Source organism: Branchiostoma belcheri, unplaced genomic scaffold (assembly GCF_001625305.1).
Source record: "Branchiostoma belcheri isolate BF01 breed outbred unplaced genomic scaffold, Haploidv18h27 scaffold2, whole genome shotgun sequence".
Lineage (NCBI taxonomy): Eukaryota > Metazoa > Chordata > Leptocardii > Amphioxiformes > Branchiostomatidae > Branchiostoma > Branchiostoma belcheri.
The window spans coordinates 5,154,799-5,172,456 of NW_017803490.1; the positions used below are offsets into that span (position 1 = coordinate 5,154,799).

Consider the following 17,658-nt stretch of genomic DNA (forward strand, 5'->3'; position numbering starts at 1 on the left):
ATTATTTTTTAAACGTTTTTGTTTGTTTGTTGTCTTCATATCATACTTTTATTTTCTGGAAACTGCAGCTGTGAATTGTGCTCTAAGCATTAATGGTGTCATCTTCTAATAGAATCTACTTTGTGAGTGACGTGTAATGAATGGCTGAACAAATATGGGGTTCGGTGTTTTTCAGCTAGTCCCATTTCATTCTCTAACACGTGTCTTTCTGTAACAGGTCCACCTGGAATTGGCACACAGGGACCACCCGGTCCTCTCGGCCCACCTGGTCCCACTGGACCGCCAGGAGCACCAGGTAGACTGTCGGTCTTGTAGAACCGTGGAATGTAAAGCAATGCAGTATTATGTTATCCTGGCTAATAGTTACATCATAGAGCCTGTCCTTCGAAGATTTGTTTAAAGTATAAATGCATGTCGTGGTATAGCCAGGATTGCCACAATAGGAGTAGGCTTGTAATTATGCATATGTAAGTGCTACATGGGTACCAGTAATTGACAATGCTTCGTTTCAGTAACCATTATGAACAGTATTGTGTTTCCAGGTTTGCGGATTAGGTAATCTTTTGAAGTAAAATGTTGATATTTGGCCACTAATACAGTTCGTATTAACAGAGAACCTAGATATAATTCTTTTAACATTGTAGATCTAACAGTGCTCTGGAATGAAATAATTCTCCTCTGTTAGCTTTTATATGGCAAACAATTCTGTAGCATTGTACATGTCGCTATAATCTAGATGTAGCATTGTCTAATCCTTTTTATTTTATTGTAGCTCAGAACACGGATTGTTTAATCAATATCAGTTGAATTATTCCCAGGCCTGTATGCTTAAGCATGAGAAAAGCAGACTATTGTTTTGTATGTGTTAACAATGAAGTGTATCTGACCTTGATTTTATACTAACAGAGTCTCCATTAACTTTGCACCAGGCAGAACAGATGGCCCTGGGACTGTCGGTCCCCCTGGGCCGCCAGGACCTCTTGGTCCTCCTGGAACTCCAGGTAACACTAACGTGCACGTACGTTCGTAAAGATGCTTCACCTCATTCCACTTTTTGGTTAATGCCGCCATGCCATTCCACCAACAGCGCCCGAAATCCCGGGACCACCTGGCCCTGCAGGTCCCCTTGGTCCCGTGGGCCCACCTGGTCCTCCAGGTAAGTGCACCTGCTGCATGGCATCTGCTTCCAGCTACACTCAAATACAAACACACGTGTGACGTTGTATTACCGGCTAAACTACACCTGACATTTGATTACTTTCTACATACACAAAAACCTACTTATGGTGTTCTATTACTTGATAAGCTACATACATAGCTGAGACGTTTTATCACTTAGTAGACTACGAATACACATTAATTACAGACTGTTGTTACGTACTAAAGACTTAATTAAATCTTCCGAGGCACACTCGATGGTGTCCTAGATCTAGATGCTTAGAAAGGACACACAAACACTTGGCAAAACCGTTCAACAGTTGTAAGTCAGCCCATGTAATGTCTGTGATGACAATAAGGCGACATATGACATCACTCTTCCAAAAACGTCAAGCTTCAAGCACAATATATCATTACCATCACATCAAAGTATAAAAGCACACGTCATAGCTCGTAAAGTTGCTATGAGAAAAACGCACTTCACAGCACACACGTCCTACGTCCCATTGGCATCCATTCGCCACTGAACCAGATTGTACACCAATGATAGATAATTTCACAAACGATAGATAGAATTTGTGAATTTTGTGAATTTTTCTCCAATAATGATTTGAATGGTGGTGGTGAGAGGACGTCTTTCGATTAGATTAGTGTCAAAATTTTCAAAAAGTCAAAATGGAGTCAAAAATAAAACAAGATAACGGTCATTTTTTGCGATTTGTTTTTGGAGAGTTCTAACATGCCGATTCTATCCCTGCCGATGTATATGTAAACAGGACTTCCCGGAGTTGGATTGAAGGGAGAACCAGGCGCAGGCGGACCTCAGGGACCCCCAGGTCTGTACATGAACTCATAAAATTATGTCTGCACTAACTGGCGAAACGTCCCCTTTGATGTGTAGAATGAAGGAAGGTCTCCCGTGCTCTTGCCCGAGCATAGGGGTGGTGCCCATCTCCATTTCCTAGCGACACACAGTTGTGCCATGCAATACAGCAGGGGGCTAGTCCGCTGGTAGTGCTGTGTGTTTGACCTTCCCACACTCTTTCTCATATGTGCCTCAAGTGCTAAGCAGAGAAAGAAGTGTGTACCATTTTTAAAGTCTTTGGTATGACCCGGTCGGGGTTTGAACTCACGACCTCCCGGTTACAAAGCGAGCACTCTACCAATTGAGCTATTGCAATCGTGTAGAATGGGTTTATTTAGAATAGACACAAACAGAGACATGGCTAGGGACATGTCATTGTACTTGTCGGTGTATGTATTAGTATGGTAGATATAATCAAAAGTGAAGTTCATGAATGTACAACCTAAAGCGTAAAAAGGATTCGATTTCTACTCGTTGGCGATGACGTGTCACAAGTTGTAAAACAGTACACTGACTTAGGTTATAAGTTTTGGAACTCATAATGTTTTGCTTGCAGGACCTCCCGGTGTTGGACTGAAGGGAGAGCCAGGTGTACTAGGACCCCCTGGGCCCGCAGGACCTACTGGTTAGTAGGCTGCCTTATCTATATCGGTTCTGCTTATCTATGCATCTATTCTTAGAGAGTTGTAACAACGTTTATATGGTAAGCATATCATGTCTAACAAATATAGGTCACATGCGAGGACAGCTGTGGTCAAAGTTTCTCATTGACGTTTAAAAAACATTACATATTGACAATCTTTATTCATTATTGCATTTATACATTTTGCCAGCACAAAAAAATGTATGAAAAAGAAAATACAATGTTATCAGAGACTACGTCCAACATATGGTAATAGTTCTGTTGGATTTGACTTCTTTTTTAAAGCAATGGAAGACTTGTTCTATGATATGTGAGTTCTTTTATTTGATTAATTGGTTTCCGATTCTTTAGTTTAAAGCAATTACACAATTGTAGCAGATTCTGTTATACTGTTTATTGGTTAACGTACTAACTGAAGTATTGACCCTGCTCAGGTCCACCCGGACAGGGTATACCTGGTGACGCAGGACCCCCCGGTCTGCCCGGCCTGCCTGGCGCCAGGGGCTTGCCTGGTAAGTGTTTCCCATGGTGGCAATGTTGGCACCATTTTACATAGCATTAGATATATTCCCTTGTTACAATGATGTGGTTTTGCACGAATGCAGATTGTATTTTTTTAATGAAAACGCGTGCAAGTACTTTGTGTTAGAAAATGTTACTGTATATTTATGAACAATTGCATTTAATGCATGACTGTACAGAGCAACATGCATGTAAAACAATCTAATGAAAATTGGGCAAGTTAAATTGATTGTCATTCATAGAAATGTGTAAAATAACAACGGCTTGTGTTGATGATCTTGAATCGTGTTGAATTGATTATTTATAGTAGTGGCAAACTAACCACCACTGTGTGTAGATGTGGTGTAGAGAACACTACTACCAAGATGGCGAGATGAGATTGCATCTTTTAAAGTTTCAGTTATTACAGAATATACTTTTGGAAGAACTTCGCATTCTGTTAACACTTTAACAAACCAAACAATATTCTTTTGATACGGTAAGTAAGAACTTTTCAGCTATTGGAACAGGAAACTTCCACAAACTATCAAGCAAGTGTATCTGAAAGTATCGCCATCTTGGGAAAGGGTTCTTCTACATCATATCAGAGGGCTTCATCATGGAGCTGTTGTGCCTCCCACACTATCGGCTATTACATTTACTCTGTCCTTCAGCGATTCCTGAAGAATATTCTTCAAACTTTAACGTAAACATGAACAAATTTAAGAAAACCATCTGTGTACAATATTGTGCTTCTTCAGAATGAACTTTTTTCTGGAGAAGGCATGGTATTTGACTGCAATTTCATTTTTTGGAATATCCTCCAAAATGTGACGTTTGGAGATTATTCGAGAATCGGAGAGGCTGAAATGAACAAAAAAGTAACAAGGAGGTTTTGTCCTTGCAGGACTCGCTGGAAGGACAGGTCCCCAGGGACGCCCGGGTGGATTCAATCTTCTCACAAGACATAGCCAGTTAGACGTGGTTCCGGACTGCCCTGAAAACATGACGAAATTGTGGGAGGGCTACAGTTTACTTCATGTCGAAGGAAACGAGAGAGCGCACGATCAAGATTTAGGTATGGTAGTAATACGCATTCACTCTACTGCATAGGTTTGGACGGACTGCCCGGACCTGTTGGACAAGGAGGGTTCGATTTGCTGACCCGCCACAGCCAAACGGACCAGATTCCCAACTGCCCCGAAAATATGACCAAGGTCTGGGATGATACAGTCTGCTTCATGTGGAAGGCAATGAGAGAGCACACGATCAAGATTTAGGTATTCATTCTATCGGAGATTCATTCAGTTTTGGCACGTAGCACTCCAGCACCACCATACATCAACACAGCAATTTAAAACACAAAAATATACCGAGATAAGTGAAGGTAATGTTGTCCAGCTGACCCCTCACATCTCCTCCTCATGAACATAGGTCACATTTTGAAGGTATTGTTTTTTTACTTCAGATACTGAGGTAATCGTTACAAATTTTGCGAATATTCCACGTACACCAACAGCGCACACCATTTTCGTCAAAGTAATGGTGATCCTTCCCGTTGATGATAACATTTTTTCAATTCTGCGTAACAGCAGTAGGCTCTTCACCTATCACAGGAGGTCCTCTGTCGTGCCGTTTTACCTAAGCCGAAAGAGCTGTTCACTACTGAGAGTGTCAACAGGCTCAGCAGCGGTGCGAACTCTCCGATAAGTCTACCAGCAAAGGTGACGTTTGCAAAGAAATAATCTGACGCTTACGTTGCTGCACTGTCGTTTTGTGATGTGCGTGCAAAGCGGCAGCGCCAAAACTTACAGAAGACCGCAGTGTGGCGCGGTCTGGTAGCCGTTCGCGTTGACAATCTTATCCCAGACCTTGCGACCCAAACCGTTCGGAACGCAACCACCAACAGCAGTTTTCACTTCATCAGGAATTCTCATATCAATGCGTTTTCACTGCGGTAAAATAACATTACACCTCAGTCACGTTTTCTCACATTATAGATGCAAACAATACTATGCAAAGTACTACAGATCTTATTCTCACAACACTATGCTAATGCACGCATACAACTCTTGAAGCAATGCTTTGATAAGATGAATCCCTCTTATTCTGATGTTAAGGCACTTCAATTGCTTTCACAGTGGCTATACAGTCATAACTCGCAGCGTTAATTTTTACATTTCTACTCACCATCGGAGCATTTTATTGCGATTCATAAGGAACTTCCTCATCATATTACTCAACCATCTAAATAACACCTCTTCTGTCTGTTAAACCGGAAGTGGCAAACTCGGAAGAAAACAAATAATGGCAGCGGGTCGGGCCCTCAACTGACTTGACATGACTGACAATGACGGAATTAGGATATTTTTTCTATTCGTTTGATGACGTATAGTGACATAACTGACTACTTTTTTGCATGCTTGTCTAAGTGTTAAACATTATCAAGGCATGATGGTCTTGAAGAAAAAGCAATGTGTCCTTCCAAATTGTTAATTGGCCCACTCCATTTTCTTTTCAACAAAACCATCACAACGTGGCTGATGCCTGTCACAACGACACAACATTTGTGTTTTGCGAGTTATATATGTGTGAAACCTTTACAAAATCGAAGAAGGCACATTGCTTTTTTATTCGATGTGTTCATGAGCGTTACATGTTACTGAATGAGGCGTTTTGCATCCTGTGAAGTTTGAGTTTTTCCTTTCAATGTAGTGTATTTAGTTAGACGGTTGAGTTGTCGACGGTTGAGTTGCTTTTTTATTGACATGGAGCATTCACGATGTGTCGGGCACACGAGAATAGATGATTTTCTCCAGAGGACCTTGAATTGAGAATGTCGCTTCCCGGAATAGGAAAACCGGATTCCTGTATGCCGAGATTCGCCATCCTGCCCTTCTTTAGCTGTGAGCCTGACGATGTCTGCAAGTACGGCTACAGGGACGACAAGACGTACTGGCTATCTACCTTTGACACAGCGGCTGGACAGCCCCCACAACCTATCTCAGGCACTGCTATCAGACCCTTCATTAGTAGGTGTGCCGTGTGTCTCACAACCAGCCTGGTAATCGCTGTACATAGCCAAAGAGACGCCCAGATCCCAGAATGTCCCGTCGGTTGGAGAAGCATTTGGGTCGGATACAGCTTCCTTATGGTAAGTTCTTCTAGGGGGAAAGCATATTGCTCTGTTGCATTACTTTGTCCTGAACTGTAACAAAACAACCGAAACAGTTAAAGTATCAATATAGTGTAACCCTCAATGAAAAGACCGCGAACCTTGCTCAAGAGCCTTCTACAAATACTTGAGCAAGGTTTTCATTTAGGGTTACACTATATTGACGCTTTAACTGTTTCGGTCTCCAAAGACTTCTAGTATACCTGTTGTTACTTTATATGTGTTGATACAATTCAGGACAAAGTAATGCACTTTGCTCAAGTATTTCTACAAGTCTCTTGAGCAAGGTTCGCGGTCTTTTCAATTGTTTTGAGCATGAGTAACTTTTAACATGGATTAGTTGGCTGAAGCATGGATAGTAGTCTACAGAATCTATAGAGAATGAATAGAGTTTAAACTTTGTTACAACACGAAAATTCACCATGAATTTCAGCCGAACAGATCATAGATGAGCTTTAATTTGCACAACAGTGCCAATCTAGAGTATAAAGTATAGATTTATCAAATTGCCTTGTGCTTGGCTATGAGGTGAGATTTAACAACGGAATCTATAGTCGTAGAGTTTAAACTTTGTTCCAACACTGAAAATTACCATTAATTTCAGCTGAACAGATAAGCTTTAATTTGCCCAACAGTGCGAATCTAGAATATTAAGTTAAAGTATAGATTTATTAATTGCCTTGTGCTTGACTATGAGGTGAGATTTAACGCTGGAGGATCTCCTTGTGCCTAGCACACCGCTGCCGGAGAGGGAGGTGGTCAGCCGTTGACGAGCCCCGGAAGTTGCCTGGACTTCTTCCGTTCTGCACCTTTCATCGAGTGCGTGGGAGACATCTGTGACGTTTCAGCCAACGAACTGAGTTTCTGGTTGATCGGTATCCCCGGTGGGGAAGACGATCAGTTCAATCAACCGGAAAGGGCCGTGGGAGGTTTAGATCTTTTAAGAAGTCGAATTAGTCGCTGCAGAGTTTGTGTCTACAGTGGAGGCCTGTACGAATCCATATTAGCAGGAGCACGTACGGGAGGAGGAAGGTTTTTCTAGATAAAAGTAGAACGGCTTTTCAATGATCACGACCTTCGTCTTTCTTGGCCTTGATTCCCTTTTTGCTTTATATTAACAAAGCCGGATTGTACAAAGTACAATCGATTTGCTGCCTTAGAAAAAAATCTGTAAAATGGGGGGATTCATTGTATATTGTACTAGATGTACTGTCTATCGTTCGGCAGTTTATGCATTATAACTGTGCATATGAAAGAAACAAAGTTGAGAAAGCTTGTTACTATCAACCTGAACTGTCTGGTGAAGGCCTAAAGAGGTGTCAACATTATCATGGTGCTATCTATGTTGTAATTTTGTTCGAGTTACTTAAAATAGGAAAGGTAAAGTTAGCTCGTTATGTTTTAGATAAGGATTCCGGTAGTTTTGATTAACATTAGCTAATGATCAAATCATAGTGTTAAGTAATACTAAAAAGGTTGATCAAAGCCTTGCCGTGTATGCTGGAAAATATTTCATGTAAACATTGCACGATGTATTAAAGTGTTAAAAGTACACCTGTTATAAAAGTAGTGTAATGAATATGTATCAAATTTAGTAGCACAGTGCTTTGACTTGAAATGTTGTACTTACAAACTGTTCATATATTTTAACCACATGCGTATGTAATGCAGCTGCCTTGTTGTACTCAATACCGAAATCAAAGCGTACAAAAATTGCTTTTCTAGTTTCATAATTTGTCTTATTGATGCAGGCTGACATGTATTGGTGTCTATAAATGTGATGTGATCGCCAATACAACCGTTTAAACCAGTAAAGTGTATTGTGTGATGTACCGTATTGTTACGACTGATATGACGAAACAGAAACATTAACGGATAATTGGGTAATTGTGATATAACACCGACGACGGGGGCCCTCAAAACGAGTTGCTGCCTTTGACATTTCTAGTTGAATCGTGGAGCCGATGTGGTACGCAAGCGTCAACAGCAGCCTTATTCCTGGAGTAGAAAGAATAGAACCCCGCTGTCTTTCCGCGCATTACGTAGATACATGTTGTAGGCTAGTTGTCCCTAGTGTGGTACGCTCTTGCATGTTTCTGAGGGGAGAACGAGGGAGCGTGTGTAATTCTTTGTTTCTCACAATTTTCTTTTGTGGTCCAGATGCCGGTACAATTTGGTTTGTCTGAATGTCTTACGATTAGAAGTATGGATTACATGTCAACCGCTTGGCTTGGAAAATTACCAGCAATGTTTTGGGGCCATGGCTGTGCACCACACAAAGTCAGTTAAACGGGAAACATCGATGTTGCACATTTTATATGCATGTGCCATAAACCTATCTGTTAGTGTTTTAGTATAGAATGCCTCATTTCATCTCATTTCACTGCCTGCTAATTATCAAATGTAGATATTTTTTTTTTAAATTAGTATTGCACGTTCATGCTTGACTGGTTTGTGTGAATCTAATTCTTGTAACTAGTTTCACTTCAAATAGCAGTACATGTTGTAGTCGTTTGGCAATATTTCATGCTGGAAAGGTATCTAATTCTGTTTGGACTTTCCTGAAGCGGAGCCAATTTTTGATGCAAATACATAAAAATGTAGATTAAAAATCAACCATTTCCGATCGCTACATACTGCCTATAACATGAAATTATTTCCTGACATTTGGAACAAAGTATGTGAAATTGTGTATATTGGACATCAAACATAAGCTGCAAACATAGAATAAAAATATCGTCATGTTGTTTTCTTGACTGGGTAATCTTCTCACCATAATGAGTAAATTTTGATTCACCAAATTGCTCGCCCTTTTCGGTGAAATTGTTAATCAATGAAAGTCTAATGCTTCCCTATCATTGACTGTGCATTCCCCTTTCTTTCCTTGTGATACCCAGCTGCTCGTATCATGTATCTAAATTTGGAGCCTTTTTCAATTCAGGGATCCGGCAAAATTTGTTTATAGAAAGACCGGTCCAAGAGTTGCCTTTTTGCGACTCTTCGTTCAGTGGCTAACCCTCGACTGAGGAATGTTCTCTCTGACCAGGCAAAGCGGATTCCTGTATCCCAAGGTTCGGCATTCTGCCGTTCTTTAGCTGCGAGCCGGATGATCAGTGCAAGTATGGCTACAGAGACGACAAGACTTACTGGCTTTCCACAATCGATAATGCCGGGCAACAGCCGCCTGTGCCCATATCGGGAACTGACATAAAGCCGTTCATAAGTCGGTGCGCAGTTTGCTTGACCAAAGACCTTGTTATGGCTGTGCACAGTCAACGGTCAGCCGTGACTCCAGACTGCCCCATCGGGTGGCGTAGTCTTTGGATCGGTTACAGCTTCGTAATGGTGAGTACAGGCTATGCTGTTGTGTTGCAGTGTTCCTTTTGAGTTCCACAAGTCTACCTAGATATCTATTATTGTATTATATGTAAGTAAGCCAAGAAGACTTTATAAGAGATTTTAATGTTTTTGTTTTAATTTAAATTGAAGGTATAGCAATACAGTAAAAAAGATCTTTCATTGCATCTTCTAACCACGGTGAGGTTCCTCTCCTGTAGCACACCGCATCCGGAGAGGGAGGCGGGCAGCAGTTTTCCAGCCCCGGAAGCTGCATGGAGTACTTCCGGTCGGCACCGTTCATCGAATGCGTCAGTGACATCTGTGACGTCTCAGCCAATCAGCTCAGTTTCTGGCTGATAGGAATCCCTGGAGGAGACGACGACCAGTTCACTCAGCCCAGGCGTGTTGTCGGCAAGGTTGACGTCCTTCGTCAAAGAATTAGTAGATGCAGGGTGTGCGAATATGCAAGTGATCTGTACGAAACAATAGTAGCCCTAGAAGCACCTCCAGGTGTCATAGCTACCGGGGCCGGTGGCTTCAATGTGTAGCACTATATCTTCTGCACAAAAAGGCAACAGTAAACGGTAGTAATAAAGTATAACAATTGTGATTGCAAGATGGTGTAGTTTCAAGATAAAATACTGCCAATGGCAGCAAGTAACATAGTAAGTTGTCTTTCAGAGAAAAACCCTAGGTGGTCTCATCGACGAAGTTGTTGGACAAGAATACTCTGAGTTTGATCAGTGTAATACTGCTTATCGTAGTTAGTGTAGTTCTGCTTCTCATCTGTAAGATTATATGTCATTTTACTAATTGTAGACAACAATTGAAGACTAACAGTGATAAGATAAATGCATCATCAGAGGAAAAAGAACATAAGATGCTGCGTATTCGTTTCGGTTTATTAATAGATACCTGTATTTTGGTATATTGAATTACATGACATCAACTATTTTAAGGTTGTAATTGATACTTAGAAATTAGTGGACAAAGAAACAACTTGGTGCTATTTGTATTAATGTCAGAATAAATGTGTAAATCTTGTTTATTGCTAAATAAATCCATTGCATTCCTTGTTACGTTTGACATGCAAATAGTATGTCCATGTTTCATCCAGTGGTTTTCACACAGCTTTGCGAATTGCGGCACGCCACCAATACATGTAAGATAATTCACCATAATACACGTATACACGTCAATGTTTTGTTCAATGCACATCCAGACTTGTTGGTATTAGGTCAGTACTTTGGGCACACGTCACCACCACAACTGCCACATACACGCCAACATTTCACGGAATGATGAACTGGAAGATGGCCACGCACAGACAAGAATGGTTTGTTGTCACTGGCGCATGCGTTTTCAGCGGCTTATCTTGTGTCAAAGCGTTAAGTTGCAGCCCATCATTTCATCGCACAGCGTCAATTTTTTTCCCATCTTGCACCATATATCTCACTGAAACATAACACAACACATTTTAAATGGCAGTACTTATTGCATTGTACTTACGCGTCAACAGCATCTATTCAAATATTGCTGACAATGGTGTTCCAAATAACAGATTATATATTTACATGTATGATAAATAACCTTACTTATTGCGACCATTATCTTGCGTATTAAGTCCAAAAACTGCTGTTCTGTATTACATGCGCTTATCTTGCATTACAGCGTTGATTTACATTCTAGATGAGGCAATACTTGCGATGAGTTACTAACTATTGCTGTTTTTATTTTTTTAAGTATCTAATAAATTCTCTGTTGTAACTTATTGTACAAAGGAACAGACTGACCGTACAGTAGTATATTTCCGTGCACGTTGTTACCCTTAGATTATCCATGGTGAGCGGTATGTGTACCACGGTTCTGTTGCAACTGCACTTGCATCCGCATGGCCGATTCTGAGCTAAGGTTTATATGAGATGCACATAACAAAAAAAAAAAAACACAGCTTCACAACACTCTGATCACTACATAAATTCACGCCTTCACAATATTGAATGTTTTCAAAAGTGCATGTTTTGCATTTCTTATGATAGTCTTGGTAATGTTTTGTTTAAAACCAATCCAAAATAATCCAATATTAGCAAATGTTTTCATGCATGTGATCTTTCTCGTAGTCGTTTGCATGTAAGTTATCTCTTGTGTAATAAAACCTGTTCTAAGACTAATGCATGAAACAAAACCTTAGAAACCTGCATGAAATTATTTTCACGGCAGCACGCCTGTTTATATTTTAAGCTTCACAGTCTTGGTTTCTGAGATGCACTTGTAAGAGTCACTGTAGTGGCTAGTAGTAGAATGTGCATTCTATAGACTACTGACACCGTTGCCATCTGCTTTGTGCACGTTTTTCCCCCCAAACCCAACAGGGCAACCAGATTCGTGTCTACCGAGGTTCGGCATCCTGCCATTCTTTAGCTGCGAGCCTGACGATGTCTGCAAGTACGGCTACAGGGACGACAAGACGTATTGGCTGTCCACGATAGAGAACGAGTCCCAGCATCCCGCGGTGCCTGTCTCGGGTACGGACATCAGGCCGTTCATCAGTCGCTGCGCAGTTTGTTTGACCAAGGATCTGACGATGGCCGTGCACAGCCAGCGAGCGGCAGTCATTCCGGACTGTCCAATCGGCTGGAGATCGCTTTGGGTCGGGTATAGCTTCCTTATGGTAAGTTGTTCTCTTACATTGTTCGCCAGGAATAGCTGCATGGCTGCCTTATCCAGAACCAACTGCAGAATAGTCCACTTGTATCCAGAACCGTGCCTGGGGCAAATCTACACTCAGGCACGCGTATCCAGAACCGAACCTGATACTAACGCATTCATGCATAGTACTAGATTGACACCGTTCTGGATACAACAATGGACCAAAATAATTCTGCAATTACTTGAACATGTACATGCCAACATTGAACCATTGCTGACAATGTGTCCATCAGATCATTTGTCCGAAGTGAATGTTTTTTGTTCAAACGCGACTGCAAACAATTGTTAAGAACTAGATTCTTCGATTCATACAAAAGAATCCAGGCATTGTGGTACATCAGACCAATTCAATATGTAATGGGTAAAATATGAATGATCATGAAGAGGACCTAGTTTGCATCAACATTTACTTATTTATTTTTCTTTTGGCAATGGATCATGTACATGTACGTGACCTGTTCCTTTCGAAACAAAAACATTGTAGAAGTCCCCATATTTCCTTCTGAGGTATTAATGAAGCTTACTTGTAATTGTATAAATGTATGAGGCTGTATGAGAACTTACATTTGGTTTATCGAAGGCTAACAGGAATATACATTTTTCTTTACTTGTCAAGTATCTAAAATTCTAAAGTGTGGAAATGTACTTAAAACTTGACCGAGCCGTATGTGTCTATCATTGTCATATAAAGGACAATCTATGGTCTCTACCTAGACTACAAAATTGGCAGAGTTTTAGTATAGTGTATTCGTGAGCTAACCATGTGGAGAATATGCCTCTTACAGCACACTGCTGCCGGAGAGGGAGGCGGCCAGCCCCTGACGAGCGTCGGAAGTTGCCTGGACTTCTTCCGGGCTGCACCCTTCATCGAGTGCGTCAATGACATCTGTGACGTGTCGTCTAATCAGCTAAGCTTCTGGCTGATTGGAATTCCCGGAGGCGAGGATGACCAATTTAGCGAGCCCAGACGAACAGTCGGTTCAGTCGATGTCCTTAGACAGAGAATAAGCCGTTGTAGGTCCTGCGTTTACGGTGGCGATCTGTATGAAGACATTATAGCCGAGGAAGCACCAGAGGGTGTCATCCCAACCAATGTATTCAATAAAAAATAGATAACATACAATCATGAATCAGTTGACCTTCGGGACAAAAAGCTGCTACTAAAATGATCTGAAACAGCAGCGTCTCACTTGTTTCTAACTGAAATGTCAGGTGTATTTGACTGAAATGTCGGAATACTTTTAGGTGTATGAGCGAATATACAACCTGTGATTGTGAAACAGGTTATACTCTATGTACATGACGCTAAATAACTAACAAATGTTCTCGACAAGAAGCATGTAACAGATCTATATCGTTTGTTATGGCAGGCAGAATAACAACAGTAAATAACGTTAAGTTTTAGTTTTAGTTTAGGGTGATCTTAAACTTGCGTTCGTTCGGTGCTCTAATTGATAAGTATTATCTAATTGGTGTATGTATAGTTCTTTAACTTTTTGTAGTGGGGGAATTTATTCATAGGTATGTTTTGGGGTGTTATTTTTTACGCTGACAGAAAACAAACTTTAGCCATTTATATATACTGGAAGGGAAGGATGATAAATGTACTATATTTCTATCAAATATTGGTGGTAACGTCAACAAAAAACACATAGCTTTACTTTGTTGTAATAAATGTCCAAGCATGGTGCTATTATGTAGTTAAGAGAGAGAGGGCATTCCCTTCAAATGTGTAATCTGTTTTGAGATTTGATATTGTTGTCATAGCTGTGTGACAGAAAAGACTGCATGGCAAGGATGCCTCTCGACATTGTAATAAAACTTCATTAGACTTGAACTACCTTGCATTCTTTGTTCTTGAAGCGTGTTCTGCATTTGCATCGCTCCAACGACATCGCATCTTCTTTTCTTTTCATCTGGCACAATGTTTTGTCGTCTCCATGCGTGCGTCTTGTCATACTGGCTGCGCCAGTGCGGTCTGCATTACAACAGTACACATTGCCATACCCATGTGTCATCAACGCAAATCAGTACTAACATCACATACATTGTAACGATTGTTAAGACCTTTGTATTAAAACTATTGTTAATTAATGTGTTACATTTCAACTCTTTTCCCTGAGTGTTTTTACATGTTTCTATTGTGAAATATCGACGCGTTGTTATAAAAAATGGAGTGACCAGCGATAATCAACTTATCCTCTGTTACATTATTATGACAACCGCTTCATTAATGACTACATCTTTTGAGAGAAGAGGTAGGTTTGACGGATGGTAGACCGCCATGGTACAAGGTAACGTCATCTCATGTCACATTGTCATGCGTGCCCTGATTTCACATGTATAATTCTAACAAAACGCAGCTGCATTTGCGCTTCATTATACCTGCTCTTCTATTTCGCCATATTTTATGCGCATTTCATATAAAGAGATACATATATGTATATTTGCACTTAACGTTATATAACTTAAGATTTATAAGCGCGCACGATACGTTAAATGAGGCACAGCATCTCAACACACCACAAGTCAGCACGTTAACCCAGACTGATATTTCATACATACATGTCAATGACTTTACTACAATATGCAACAAAATGGCACTAAAACTAATGATGTAATCTAACTACAATGGATAACATGTTGCCTGTCATTTTACAGCTATTTGTTGAACTGTACTCTCTGTCATATCATTTCTGTATGGGTACTCATTGGTTTGTCAGGGAGGGATGGGTAGGAAGCTTACAGTGAGGGTTGGGTAAGAAGGTACAACCATGGTCCTGTTAAAGTCAAAGCCAGAAATTGTTGTAGCCACATATTCAATGGAAGTTACAGCGACTACCCTAGTTCCATGAAGTGGAAGTCCTTGTCAGTTGCTACAAAAATATTTTGGGAAAATTGGCACGAAAAGAAAAGGAGTGGAAAACGGTACAAAACGAAATTTAATATGTAGCACAGCATAGCTGTGAGGATGTGGAAATTCTTTCATAGTAACATTTGTGATTTCGAAAAATTGAAAAAAATATATTATTTGTACCACTTGAACGGCTATAATTTAATTTTCTTTAGAAAGACATAAAGCATACCCTCAGTTACATTTTGGGAACATTTCCAATTGAAACGGAAAGTGTATCATGGTGCATTTTATTTATTCTGACCCCTCAAATTGAGCAAGTGCTGTAGGGTTGACTAGACCTGTACTGTAGGGTTGACTAGACCTGTACAGAGACTGTTAACTGATGGACGTTAAGTGGACCTAAGTACTGACACCGTGCACATTCGGCCCCTCCCCCCTTCCCCCTCCACTCTTTACCAACAGGCCGTCCGGACTCCTGTCTACCGAGGTTCGGCATCTTACCATTCTTCAGCTGTGAGCCTGATGATGTCTGCAAGTACGGCTACAGGGACGACAAGACGTATTGGCTGTCCACCTTCGACACGTTCGAGCAACAGCCGAAAGTGCCGGCTGAGGGAACGGACATCAGGCAGTACATCAGCCGCTGTGCAGTCTGTATCACGACCAACCTGGTGCTAGCCTTCCACAGTCAGAGGGCCTCGGTCATCCCGGACTGTCCTCAGGGCTGGAGGGGCATCTGGACTGGCTACAGCTTCCTCATGGTAAGTTAGCCATCTGTTGAGCATAACTGTAGCTAGCTGATGTGCCTGCTATAGCTAGCAATGTAACCCCATTTAGTTGTGATATGCCACTAAATATTCTGAAGTTTATAAACATATTCTGAAGTTTTATAAACATTCAGGGCTCAATTGTTACCTTTACCTGTATACCTGCACCACTCATAATTTAGATAGTGTGGATCATACTAAAAACCGTTCAGAAACCACTACCCTTTTACACTTCGTGAGTAATGACAGTCAATACGGCTAATGAAAATACACCTACAGAAATAATCATTTGTGTGTAAGCCCTGAGTGCATGGACTCGACCATGTAGACATAAGAAATACCTGCTCAACGCACAAAGTGTATACGAGTATGTAGGGGAGCTAGATTTCAATCAAAGGTCATATCATCACTTCAAAGAAAAAACACATCTGTTGCATACGATTTTGTTGTGCAAAAAGACCACACGAGCAAACGTCAGCTTTTGTAAAAGCACTTGTTTTACCTGCACCCAGTATGCTCCAGTATTTTTTAGCCCTAGCCTGACATTCAACATTTTGTATACCTTATCAAAATGTGGTATTGAAATGAACTCTTTCTTTTCCCAGCACACCGCTGCCGGAGAAGGAGGAGGTCAACCACTGACCAGTCCCGGAAGTTGCCTGGACTATTTCCGGTCTGCACCGTTTATCGAATGCGTCAACGATGTCTGTGACGTGTCGTCCAATCAGCTCAGTTTCTGGCTCATCGGAATTCCGGGTGGTGAGAGGGAACAATTCAACGAGCCGCGCAGAGTTGTGGGCAAGCTAGACGTTCTTAGGCAAAGAATAAGTCGTTGCAGGGTCTGTGTTTACAACGGTGGCTTGTACGAAGAAATTGTCGCTAAAGAAGCTCCTCCTGGTGTAACAGCAACCGGTGTTTTCAACTTTGGCGGCTGAGTGTTAAAATCAGGTTGAAAAAAAAAATAATCGAAATGTTGTCAGCACTGTTAAGTTCGCCAACTTCATGATATTTAGACGACATCTTATTTCAAGTTTTGAAGGTAGTGACAATGCATGCCATTTTGGCAAGAGAATTATTTTAATGATAATGTCCCCAAAATATACATAATGGTGCTATATTATATAATTAAACATAATGACTATTGGAGACAATGACAACTGTCGTGGTGAACTCGCACATTTAAAATACATTAGGGTCAGAAAAATGTATGGTTGTTGATACGGTGCTAACGTATATCAGTACTATACACATTAAAACTTTTTCGACCAATTACGACTAAATAATTCTGACAGCTGTAGTCATGATCAGGTATATGAAATCAAGGAGGTCTAAGGAAATTACTATCCTCATGTGTAGGAATGCACAATTTTTTTCCTATCCAATACAAACATTTGAATTAACTGCTTGTACATATTTAATTTTTTGACAAATTTGTAAACCTTAAAGTACAAAATGACGGTTTGATTCACGAACATTGTCAACTAATTCATCGTGGATTGAAGGAAATTAGGATTGTCATTAATAACAATTTACGTTATGATATAGCGACTTTGATGACTGAATGTATGTAGTACTTTTTAATATGCTTATAATATGCTTATCATACGCATGTCTTGATATTCACAGTATTATTATGTTTGATGA

At 40.7% G+C, this 17,658-nt stretch overlaps 4 protein-coding genes across 14 annotated transcripts in view; all 4 read left to right on the plus strand.

The window, feature by feature from the left end:
- The window catches only part of LOC109468566 (collagen alpha-5(IV) chain-like), a 68,478-nt gene that overhangs the window by 48,836 nt on the left and 1,984 nt on the right, over positions 1-17,658 (plus strand). For 6 of the 11 annotated variants that reach the window (XM_019766829.1, XM_019766828.1, XM_019766827.1 and 3 more), the window contains exons 45-52: positions 218-295; positions 1,088-1,156; positions 1,935-1,994; positions 2,580-2,648; positions 3,101-3,178; positions 4,075-4,245; positions 6,023-6,321; positions 7,076-8,152. In XM_019766829.1, coding sequence (XP_019622388.1) covers positions 218-295; positions 1,088-1,156; positions 1,935-1,994; positions 2,580-2,648; positions 3,101-3,178; positions 4,075-4,245; positions 6,023-6,321; positions 7,076-7,384 — 1,133 coding nt within the window. In that variant the 3' untranslated portion in view covers positions 7,385-8,152. Of the gene's footprint in view, positions 1-217; positions 296-1,087; positions 1,157-1,934; positions 1,995-2,579; positions 2,649-3,100; positions 3,179-4,074; positions 4,246-4,280; positions 4,448-6,022; positions 6,322-7,075; positions 8,153-9,388; positions 9,486-12,053; positions 12,153-15,709; positions 15,809-17,658 lie in introns of those variants that run through there. The other 5 variants (XM_019766837.1, XM_019766840.1, XM_019766838.1 and 2 more) reach the window with 5 other exon arrangements.
- On the plus strand, positions 7,997-11,241 carry LOC109468418 (collagen alpha-2(IV) chain-like). The gene is made up of 3 exons (XM_019766668.1): positions 7,997-8,000; positions 9,389-9,687; positions 9,900-11,241. Exons 1-3 carry the CDS (start codon positions 7,997-7,999, stop codon positions 10,227-10,229), a joined length of 633 nt encoding a protein of 210 aa, XP_019622227.1. The 3' UTR covers positions 10,230-11,241.
- Positions 11,521-14,227, plus strand: LOC109468419 (collagen alpha-2(IV) chain-like). The gene is made up of 3 exons (XM_019766669.1): positions 11,521-11,530; positions 12,054-12,352; positions 13,176-14,227. Exons 1-3 carry the CDS (start codon positions 11,521-11,523, stop codon positions 13,500-13,502), a joined length of 636 nt encoding a protein of 211 aa, XP_019622228.1. The 3' UTR covers positions 13,503-14,227.
- Positions 14,675-17,649, plus strand: LOC109468420 (collagen alpha-2(IV) chain-like). The gene is made up of 3 exons (XM_019766670.1): positions 14,675-14,684; positions 15,710-16,008; positions 16,620-17,649. Exons 1-3 carry the CDS (start codon positions 14,675-14,677, stop codon positions 16,947-16,949), a joined length of 639 nt encoding a protein of 212 aa, XP_019622229.1. The 3' UTR covers positions 16,950-17,649.

Coding starts and splice junctions, on each gene's coding strand:
- LOC109468419 (XM_019766669.1), top strand. Junction 12,353..13,175: donor TCGGGTATAGCTTCCTTATG/GTAAGTTGTTCT, acceptor TGCCTCTTACAG/CACACTGCTGCCGGAGAGGG.
- LOC109468420 (XM_019766670.1), top strand. Junction 16,009..16,619: donor CTGGCTACAGCTTCCTCATG/GTAAGTTAGCCA, acceptor TTCTTTTCCCAG/CACACCGCTGCCGGAGAAGG.
- LOC109468418 (XM_019766668.1), top strand. Junction 9,688..9,899: donor TCGGTTACAGCTTCGTAATG/GTGAGTACAGGC, acceptor CCTCTCCTGTAG/CACACCGCATCCGGAGAGGG.